Here is a 10,273-nt window from a genome sequence, read left to right as displayed (position 1 = left end):
GCATTTAGGCAACCATTGCCTCACCTGGCCCAGTGGTTCACACTTCTGCAGGCTCAGAAAGGGCACTGGCCAGCACCCACACCCCGAACTGCCGCCCCTTGCCCAGCCCCGGGCATTATCCATGGTGCTGGGTTGGGGGCAGGGTTGATGGAAGCTGGGGTGCAGGTCCACAGTAGATGGGCTCAGGGTGCTCTAAGTGAACTTTAGGGGTCTCCCTAAATCTTTAAATCCCAGCTGGACCGGAGAGAGAGAAGGCTGGGAGGAGAGGTGTCGCCTCTGCTGCATTTGGCTGGTTTGGAGGAAGTGAAAGGGGGTTTCAGTGCTGCTCCAGGAAGCCCTCCTAGGCCAGGCCTTTGAATTTTCCCCCTCTCCCCTGCATTTCCACCTCCCCTAGTCCAGACCCCATCCCCGGGTCCCCAGGGCAGTGAAGAAGAGTCTGGAGTCAGGATCTTGGCTTCAAGGAAAATTGCTTTATTCTGCTTCCTCCCAAGGAGCTATTACATAGGCTCCAGGATGGGGCTTCGCTGGCACCCCCAGGGCTGAGCAGATCAAGATGTGGCAAAGCTACTCCTCATTCAAGCCCTTTTGAAAGGAAACAAAGTCCAATCAGTCCTTGGAGAGAAGATATTGGGCAGGGATGGGGCACTGGAAAGAAACGTGAGAGGGGTCTGATGGTGGAGGCCTGCTGTGTGGGCAGGTGGAAGCCCCTGTGGCAGCAGCAGATGTGTTTCTAGAGATCGATGTGCAGGGGGCAAGTTCTGCAGGGTAAGGTTCTGGGGTTGGCCAGAGGGAAGTTGCCTGGGCGAGAATAAGGGGGTTCTCTGGGATGTTCATTTTAGGTTTGAGTTACAAGATTATAGGACAAAATTAGGTGAGAGGGAACTGGAAACTAGCAGTTGGGGGAAAATTGGGATATACTGGTTGTATATAAATTAGGGTCTTCTAGAGTGGCAGACCACCCTAGGGCTGAAATTCCCAGAGCCACTGAAACTTAGAGCTCACGTCTGTAATCTCAGTACTTAGGGGGGTTAAGGCTGAGGCAGGTGGATCACAAGGTCAGGAGTTCAAGAACAGCCTGGCCAACGTGGTGAAACCATATCTCTACTAAAATACAAAAATGAGCTAGACATGGTAGCACATGCCTATAATCCCAGCTACTTGGGAGGCCGAGGCAGGAGAACCTGGGAGGCGGAGGTTGCAGTGAGCTGAGATTGTGCCACTGCCCTCCAGCCTGGGTGGCAGAGTGAGACACGGTCTCAAAAAAAAAAAGTTAGAGCTGGGAGAATCTTAGAAATCACACAGAACTGAATTACCAATTACCTTGGCCTCTGAGGTTGTGTGGTTCAATTGTGTAGAATAAATGAAAAGGAAGCATCCCTGGTTTGAGGGTGCTCTGTCTGGGTATGCCTGCTGTGGGGGTGACTAGCAAAGCCCAGAGAAGGGACCCACCTTGGTGCCAATGTCGCGGCTCTTGGCCCTCAGCTTGTTGACCTGGGACTCGGCAATGTCCGCCCGCTCCTCCGCCTCATCCAGCTCGTGCTGCACCTTGCGGAACTTGGACAGGTTGGTGTTGGCTTGCTCCTCCTGCGGGAGGTGGGAGCATGAGGTGAGAGGGGGCCTGAGTTCTCTGACTTCTGGCTTGGGGGATGAGCTCTCCTATGCCTCCCCTGGACCTAGTCCCCATCAGGGTCACTCACCGCCTCCTCGGCCTGGCGCTTGTAGGCCTTGACCTTTAGCTGCAGCTTGTCCACCAGGTCCTGCAGCCGCAGCAGGTTTTTCCTGTCCTCCTCCGTCTGGGGGCCAGAGGAGAGGCAGGTGGTGAAGATGGCACAGTCATAGAAGGTAGCATCCCCTCTGCCCTGCCCTGCTTCATCTGATATCCTGACCCAATTCTACTTTCTGATCCTCACTGAACACTTGAATTCTCCTTATAATTTCTTACCTGATATGTGTAAATATTTTAAATGATCTGTACCAGGAAGAAGTCCAAAGAACTAGTGGGACTCCTGAAACTATGCACAAAATTGTGTGTGTGCAGTGCTCCGGGGAGCAGGTTTTTCAGGGTCCGGGGACCCCATGGAGGATAAATTCCCCTGCTCTGGACCTCAGCACATGCTGGGAGTGACTTTGGGGCTATGAGTGTGATGGAATTTCCTGGGCTGCAATGCAGATGACACTGACTTAACCTAGGTTAAGGGCAAAGTGTGCTTAGAGGGATGGTGACATCCTGGATTGGAAAAGAAACAAATTCTAATTCAGAGTCTGATTCTAGAAAACACCTCGGAAAGCTAGAGACCACACTGCCCTGGGTAATGGAAAAGTTTTGATGCTTGTTTGAATGGGATTGGTGTGTTTTTGGTGTCTTTTGGGGGTGACGCTGGTGAGCTGTGCTAGGTGAGCTTTGTCTGGAATTCTGTGTGTGTCTCCTGGGGATGGGCTGAGGGTGGATGTTGAGATGGAGCTCAGGCCAGGAGGCTCAGAGACTGACCTCTGAGCTAGGGGACATTCAGGGTGGGGCAGGGCTAGGCAAAGTGAAATGGGGGCTGCATTCCCGTCCTCGCCCTGGAAGAGGCTAAGAGCAAACTCTTCATTCTCCTTAGCTGGTTGTCACCGTGGCCATGGTGCCAGGGCTCTGCCTGGAGTCACCGCCCACCGCACCTGGTAGGTGAGCTCCTTGATGCGCCGCTCACTCTTCCTCATGCCCTTCACCGACTCCGCATTGCGTTTCTGCTCTGCCTCCAGCTCATTCTCCAGCTCCCGCACCCGCGCTTCCAGCTTCTGCAGCTGCTTCTTGCCTCCCTTGAGGGCGATCTGCTCGGCTTCGTCCAGCCGGTGCTGCAGGTCCTTAATAGTCTGCTCCATGTTCTTCTTCATGCGCTCCAGGTGAGCGCTGGTGTCCTGCTCCTTCTTCAGCTCCTCTGCCATCATGGCAGCCTGTGCGCAGCGGAGAGGTGGCACATGGTCTGGTCAAGTCCTCACACACTCACGGCCCAGCCCACGGAGAGATAGTGGTCTGGATTGGGTGGGTGGAGGGGGGCACTCACGTCTGTGATGGCCTTCTTGGCTTTCTCCTCGGCGTTCCTGCACTCCTGTACTGCCTCCTCCACTTCAGTCTGCAGTTGGGACAGGTCCGCATCCATCTTCTTCTTCTGGTTGATGAGGCTGGTGTTCTGGGTTGGGGGAGGGGTGGGCAAAACAGGAAAAGCATTGAGCATCTATGCGTAGCTCTCAAGCTTTGCTTGCTGAGTCCCAGCCTGTGCTCCCTTCAGGAATGAGCAGGGGAGCCGCTCACCTGGGAATGCAGCAGCTGCACCCGCTCGCTGGTCTCAATCAGCTCCTGCTCTGCCAGCTTCCGAGACCGCTCTGTCTGCTCTACCACGGCACGCAACTCCTCCAGCTCGGCCTGAAGCAGGTTGTTGCGCCGCTCCACGATGGCGATGTTCTCCTTTAGGTCGTCGTTGGCGCGGACTGCGTCGTCCAGCTGAATCTGGGTGTCCTGAGGATCAGGAGAGTGGGCATGAGTGGGTAGCCAGCCTTGGTGCCCTTCACTGAGGGCACCCGTCAGAGGTCCCTCAGTGACCCAGGGTCAGGAAGAATCTGGTGTCTGTGTTGAGACACCACTCCTTCGCCAGGCCACGTGGAGGCCAGTCCCCTCCGGGTGAGGGGACCTCCTCCCCTTGTGTACCTTCAACAAGCTCTGGAGACTCTTGACTTGCTTCTGGGCCTCAGCGGCCATGCGGTTGGCGTGGCTGAGCTGGATCTCCATCTCATTGAGGTCTCCTTCCATCTTCTTCTTCACCCTCAGGGCCTCATTGCGGCTGCGTGTCTCTGCATCCAGGGAGGTCTGCAGCGAGTCCACCACCCGCAGGTGGTTGCGCTTGGCCTGTTCCATCTCCTCGTCCTTCTCTGCCAGCTTCCGCTCGATCTCTGCCTTGATCTGGTTGAACTCTAGCTGGGCCCGGAGGATCTTGCCCTCCTCATGCTCCAGGGAGGCCTGGGAAGGGGTGACGGAGGGGATGCAGGCAGACAGTCAGGGCACAGGGCAGGGTGGGGATCTGTTCACTAATCATGGATACAAAGTGAGTTCAAGAGTGGTGTAAGTGGTTCAGTCAAAGAAGCAGGAGGTGGAGGAAAAGAGAATCTAAGAGAAAATAAAAATAAGCCTAACGAAAGGTGATTCAGGCCCTCACAGGGGAGAGCTAGCTATGAAGACAAGGAGGAAAATGAAGAGAAAGGTGTTGCCAAGGAAACAGAGGCAATCATGTGTAGAGTATAAAAGAAAATAGGCAGGCAGAGGTGGGAACCGGGAGGTGTGTGGAAATGGGAAACTCGGCTAAGATGCAATGGGTAAAATGTTTATATAAGGGAGTTCAGTGACTGGTCATTCATTTACTCCAGAAATCTTCATTGAGTGCCTACTATGTGCCAGGCTCTGTCCTAGGCTCTGGGGATGGGACAGTGAACAAAGCAGACAAAGCGGGGGATGAGAACAGGGACCAAAAGCCTGAAGCTCAGCTCCCTACACCCCATGCCCTGCACACACACACACCTCGGCCTCCTCCAGGGCTGACTGCAGCTCCAGCTTCTCGGCCTCCAGCTGCTTTCGGACCTTCTCCAGCTCATGGATAGTCTTTCCGCTGGAACCCAACTGCTCAGTCAAGTCGGAGATCTCCTCTGTGTGGGGAACACGGTAACTCGGTTGAGGGCTGCTGAGGTCCAGTGGAGTTGCAGGGACATGCCTCTTTGCCCAGACCCCTCTTGGAGCCCCTGGGTGGCACCATATGGGGACACTGCCAGTGCAGCCCCTCCCCAGCCTCTCGGGCCCCCAGCACACCCTGAAGGTTCTTGTTCTCCCGCTTGAAGGTCTCCAGATGCTCCAGGGACTCCTCATAGGCGTTCTTGAGCTTGAAGAGCTCTGTGCTGAGGGAGCGAGCCTCCTTCTGCGAGGACTCCAGCTCCGACTGCGACTCCTCATACTTCTGCTTCCACTCAGCCAGGATCTGCCCGAGGACATGGCTCAGTCTTCAGCCCCCCAGCCTCAGCCCCATGTCCAGGGTCTGTCTCAGGACCTGCCTGGGCTCAGCCCTCCTCCCCCGCCTTCAAAGGGGACAGCTCTGGCCTCGCACTGAAGCCCTCACACCCCCTTGCCCTGCATGCTGGCCGCATCCCCCACCCATGACCCACCTTGTCGAAGTTCCTCTGCTTCTTGTCCAGGGCTGCAGCAGCAGCATTGGAGCGCTCCACGTCCACCATCAGGTCCTCAATCTCATTCTGTAGCCGGTGCTTGGTCTTCTCCAGTGAGGAGCACTTGGCATTAACAGCCTCCACGGCCTCCTCAGCATCCTGCAGCCGCTGGGCCAGCTTCTTCCTGCCCAGAGGAAGGTGGGAGAGGGTGGGGAGGATGGAGGGTGTGGATGGGGACAAGAAGAAACAATATGAGCCTTCCAGAAGACAATCCTTGAAAACTCAGAAGTGTAGCTGGAGAAGCCTGAGGACAGGTCCCAGGGGCTAAGAATGGCAGACAGAGGATCCCAGCAGGGTGTGGAGACCCAGGCACCCTCTGACCCTGGACCAGCCTCTGGGCTGTGGACATGGAGGAAGTATAGGTTTCCTCAGCCCTCCCCACTGCCTTTCCCTGCCACAGTGCCCTGCCCCAGACGGAAGCACTCTGCCCTCAGACAAACCTTTTGTTCGTCTTATATTCGGATCAGAAACATAATTCGAGCAAAAAGCTTCCCTGAGAGGAGACGGAGGTGGGGCTGGAACAGAGTCCTCCTATGTTGTCAAACACTAGCTAAGCATCTCCTGTGTGGGATCTGCTGAGGCTGGGGCTGGGCCAAGTCCTGCCTGCTACGGGGCCTCAGCCAGAAGTCAGGCTGCTCGGAACTCACTTGGCCTCCTCAAGCTCCTCAGTCCGCTGAATGGCATCCGTCTCATACTTGGTCCTCCACTGGGCCACCTCTGAGTTGGCCTTGGACAGGACGCGCTGCAGCTCAGCCTTGGCCTCCGTCTCCTCCTCGTACTGCTCCCGCAGCAGGTCACAGTCATGCCGGGCTGACTGCAGTGCGTGGGCCAGGGCGTTCTTCGCCTGGGGAGGGGTGGGTACCAGGAGGTGGGCTCAGCTTTCTCCATTAAGCAACCCCACCCTTGCCCTTCTCCTCACCCCAATGTCAACATCGTCCCTTGGCCTCATCTACGTCCAAACCCCTGGTGGACCTAGCATGGTTTACTGTTTGCTAATAACAAATAATGCCAATACGGCAGTGAACTATTTAAGAAAAGCTTCGTGGCCATTGGCCCTGAGCTCCTCCCCACACCAGACATGGTCATCATCGCTGCCATTTTACCTGGTTGGGGAGAGGGAAATAGGCTCAGAAAGGTTGGGGGACTTCCCCAAGATCACTGAGCTGTAAGAGGCAGGTTAGTATTGAACCCTGGTGTTTTTTAAAACTCATGTTCTTTCTCCTTTTTCATGAGACCACCAAAGTGCTAGGAATAGGCTCCAGTTTAATTTCTTTCTCCAGTTTGCAGGTTGCCCTGCAAATCCCAGGACCCATTTGTGCAGTCCTTACATCCCCTTGCTGTGCCTAGGCAAAGCCATCTCATGCCTCCCTAGTTCATTTCCTCTCCTCCTTCTCACACCTTGCTTCCCGCCCAGGGATGCAGCAAAAGCAGAGGGCCTCAGCCTGGGGAGTAGATGGCATGTGGCAGGGTTTGGGCTATGATTTCTTTTTAGAATTCTTGGAGAACAATTGGTCTACAGCCAGCTTTATTCCTGGGAAGGGAAGTGATGTCAATGCAAGGCTAGTCAGTGTGCTCCTTGCTTGGGCCAGGTGGCTGGAGTCTAGCCCTTACCTTAACCTCCTCCTCCAGCTGCCTCTTGAGGTCCTCCAGCTGCTGGGTGTAGGTGAGCTTGCCTCGGGTCAGTTGGGAGATCAGTGCCTCCTTTTCATCCAGCTGCCGGGACAGCTCACCTGGGGAAGTACCATTCTAGATCAGCGCTCCTATATCCACCTCCTCCCCTAACCCTCAGGCCCCATCCTCTGGAGAGACTCTGTGTCTCTGTATGCATGTATTGGCGTGTGCAGGAGGCTGGAGCGGCTCAGGAGGTTGGGGAGACTGTGGTAGGATCCATGGAGCCCCTGCTCTAGGCTCACCATTCTCCGTTTGCAGCTTGGCCCGCTGGCTGGTGAGGTCATTGACAGAACGCTGGGTCTCCTCCGCCTTGCTCCGATGCTCATTCATCTGGTCTTCCAAGGTCCTGCACATTTTCTCCAGGTTAGCCTGAGAAGGGAAGGAGAGTTACGTGATGGATGTTGGGGGTTGAGAGGGGTGCAAATGAAGAGAGTGTAAGGGGTACAACTAAAGGAGAAAGGAAGAGGAAGGTGTGGAAGGAAGGAGGGGATGGGAGAACCAGGCAGAGGAAGGGAAGTGGGAAAATGAACCATGAAGGAAGAGAGACAACACGGGCAGAAGAAGTAGAGGTGGGAGGAGGAAGTTGGAGGAGGGGAGGCTGAGCAGAGCCTGCCTTGGCCTTGATGATCTGCTCCATGTTGGAGGTGACGTCGTCCAGCTCCAGCTTGAACTCGCTCTTCTCCTTCTCCAGCTTCTGCTTCACCCGCTGCAGGTTGTCGATCTGCTCGCCCAGCTCTGCCACGCTGTCGGCGTGCTTCTTGCGCAGAGCGGCGGCTGTGGCCTCGTGCTGCAGCGTGGCCTCCTCCAGGTCCCGCCGCATCTTCTGGAACTCGGCCTCGCGCTTCTTGTTCATCTCGATCTGCACGGACGTGGCCCCGCCGGCTTCTTCCAGCCGCTCGCTGATCTCCTCCAGCTCCCGGGACAGGTCTGAGCGCAGCTTCTCCACCTTAGCCCTGGCGGTGCGCTCCGCCTCCAGCTCCTCCTCCAGCTCCTCGATGCGCGCCTGGGTCAGACACAAAAGGCTCAGACCCACCGCCTGGACCCCTCCACTGGATTCCACCTGGTTCTAAAAGGCTCTCGGCTTCTCTGGAACAGCAAGTCAGTTTAGCTCTTCCAGCAGAGAGGTGGGAATTAAAGGATTTGGGGAAGATGGTTTGAAGAGCGGTGTTAGCCTTCCTTTGGGCGAGGGCCTGACAGTCTACATGCTCTTTATTGGAAGGAAAGTGGTTGAAACCTGCTCTTAAAGATGGACAGAGACCTGTCTTCTGAGGATATTTTAAGTAGTTTAGTCATAAAAAAATAAGAAAAGTTGAAAATGAGAGAGTCATATTTTTCTGACCAGACAACTAAAGATCTAACACAACTTCTGCTCTAGAGTAAGGAAAGTCATGCCATCAGAGTTGAGGAGCCCGTAAAAACCTCCATGTAACAGGGGAGGTCATGGAGACCCAGAGATCTGGAGTGGGCTCCCCGAGGTCACCCAACTAAGGCAGAGCTGAGACAGGAAGCCAGGAATTCTGCCCTCCAGGCCTGTGACCTTTTCGGGGTGGCTGTGGATCACCTGGCCCCTTTTGGATGTATCTATGGGGACACTGTGATAGCTGCGTGTCTGCCTCCATGGACACATAATCAGTTCCTGTAATGCTGTGAACAGGACACCCTAGAGGAGGGGGCGGGGGAAACAGAACCAGCGCAGGGACTAAGCATCCCGCAAGGGTGTCCAGACCTCACCTGAAGCTCCTTGAGTTTCTTCTGCAGCTGGCTGCCGAGGGCCTGTTCATCCTCAATCCTTGCGTTGAGAGCATTCAGCTCAAAGTCTTTCCTGTGGGGAAGGAGGGATGGTGAGGTAAGGAAGACTCGTGGGGCCTCAGGAAGGTCCACCAGTGGTTAAAAATGGTAATGAAACAGCTAAAGAGTAGGATTTCATTAGAAAAACAGCTTCTGGGGGTGATGTAGGATCCCTGGAGGTGTAACACCTGTCGTAGGATTGAAATCCAACAAGAACGTAATGGGAGGAGTGCTGTAGACAGGGTGATGGGGCCTGGGCTCTACAGGACATTCCCATCTTTGGTCCTTGTTTTCTCATCTGTAAAATGAGGGGGTTGGACTAGATTGTTTGAAAGGTCCCTTTTAGCTCTGATGGTCTTTAATTTTGTCACTGTTGCTTTGGGTAACTCAGCTAACCTTTCTGAAAGTTATTTTCCTCTTTGGTAAAGTGAAATTAAAGATACCATCCTTAAAAGATGTTTTGAGAATCAAATAGGATCATGTATTTATTCATTTATTCAACACATTCTGTGCCTGGGAAGGTATGGAGATTCCTGTGCAAACACAAACTTGAAGAGGATGTAGATTGTGATGATTCTCAAAGCCTTTCAAAGTGCTGAGCCTGAAACACCATAAGACCTTCAATTATCAAAATATGTTCTGCAAGCTCACTGTTTACCAAGTCTGGAAAGTCTATACATTTTGGAAGAACTTACACTAAGAATTGAAACCACAAATTAAGCAAAACAAAGAAATGGCCCTGATCCTCTGACTTCTTAAGTGTAAGGGCATTTCTGGGTGCCCTGTGGGCTCTCTGTGAAAAGCCACAAAGGGACTTTCCTAAGAGGCTCTCATGTGGAGCCTTCCTCCATGTCAAGGAACTGGTCTCCAAAGAGAGATGTGTGTAAAGGGGGAAGGCTGTTATTTTCATTCCCACTGAGTGCCTAATAAGAAGAAAGGACTTAAGGGATACAATGGACTTTTTGCCAGGGAGGACCATCTAACTAACCCTGATATGTGGGACTGAGGGAGGAAAGCCCTTGTGTGAGAGGTCTTTTCCCATGGTTTGCAACTCCGCTTGTGGAGGCTGCATGAGGTTGTTGCCTCAGAGGATGGTTGTCTTGTGTCTGCTTGTACTGTTATGGGCTGGGGAGAAGGAAGGACAGCAGGGAGGGAACACAGTACTTTTTCAGTCGCTCATCCAGCTGCTGCTTGTCATTCTCCAGGTCCATGATGCTCTCCTGGGTCAGCTTCAGGTCGCCCTCCAACTTCCGCTTCGCTCGCTCCAGGTCCATGCGCACCTTCTTCTCTTGTTCTAGGGATCCCTCCAGCTGGTAGAGAGAAGGAGCCAGGCCCAGTAGGCAAAGCATCCTGACTTGGTGATTCTGTTGTTCAGTTGCCCCAGGACTTGGTAAATCTTTGAGTTCAGGACTTGGGAAACCTTCCCCAGAGTGGACCAGATGTTATTAGGGGACTGTGAGATTGCCTAGATATAGGGGATGCTCAATCAATATTTGATAAATAAATGAATGAATGATTGTGGGATGAAACCTCAAAGCCGTTTTCTTTCTTTCTTTCTTTCTTTCTTTCT

The 10,273-nt window shown here is 53.9% G+C and overlaps 1 protein-coding gene across 1 annotated transcript in view; it reads right to left on the bottom strand.

Annotated features, from left to right (window-relative positions):
* Positions 1 to 450: 450 nt before the first annotated feature.
* The window catches only part of MYH7 (myosin, heavy chain 7, cardiac muscle, beta), a 22,984-nt gene continuing 13,161 nt past the window's right edge, over positions 451 to 10,273 (bottom strand). Inside the window, exons 25-40 of the mRNA XM_011930830.1 lie at positions 9,868 to 10,013; positions 8,647 to 8,737; positions 7,529 to 7,918; positions 7,158 to 7,284; positions 6,856 to 6,974; positions 5,892 to 6,088; positions 5,185 to 5,368; positions 4,835 to 5,000; positions 4,550 to 4,674; positions 3,686 to 3,994; positions 3,293 to 3,496; positions 3,045 to 3,170; positions 2,659 to 2,934; positions 1,698 to 1,793; positions 1,450 to 1,584; positions 451 to 582 (exon numbers count right to left, since the gene is read on the bottom strand). Of these exons, the coding sequence (XP_011786220.1) occupies positions 565 to 582; positions 1,450 to 1,584; positions 1,698 to 1,793; positions 2,659 to 2,934; positions 3,045 to 3,170; positions 3,293 to 3,496; positions 3,686 to 3,994; positions 4,550 to 4,674; positions 4,835 to 5,000; positions 5,185 to 5,368; positions 5,892 to 6,088; positions 6,856 to 6,974; positions 7,158 to 7,284; positions 7,529 to 7,918; positions 8,647 to 8,737; positions 9,868 to 10,013 (2,709 nt within the window). The 3' untranslated portion in view covers positions 451 to 564. The remainder of the gene's footprint in view (positions 583 to 1,449; positions 1,585 to 1,697; positions 1,794 to 2,658; positions 2,935 to 3,044; positions 3,171 to 3,292; positions 3,497 to 3,685; positions 3,995 to 4,549; positions 4,675 to 4,834; positions 5,001 to 5,184; positions 5,369 to 5,891; positions 6,089 to 6,855; positions 6,975 to 7,157; positions 7,285 to 7,528; positions 7,919 to 8,646; positions 8,738 to 9,867; positions 10,014 to 10,273) is intronic.

The sequence above is a fragment of the Colobus angolensis genome, unplaced genomic scaffold (genome assembly GCF_000951035.1).
Source record: "Colobus angolensis palliatus isolate OR3802 unplaced genomic scaffold, Cang.pa_1.0 Scaffold88, whole genome shotgun sequence".
Classification (NCBI taxonomy): Eukaryota; Metazoa; Chordata; class Mammalia; order Primates; family Cercopithecidae; genus Colobus; species Colobus angolensis.
The sequence above is the reverse complement of the archived record's forward strand: the minus strand, read 5'-3'. Positions and strand labels throughout refer to the sequence as shown.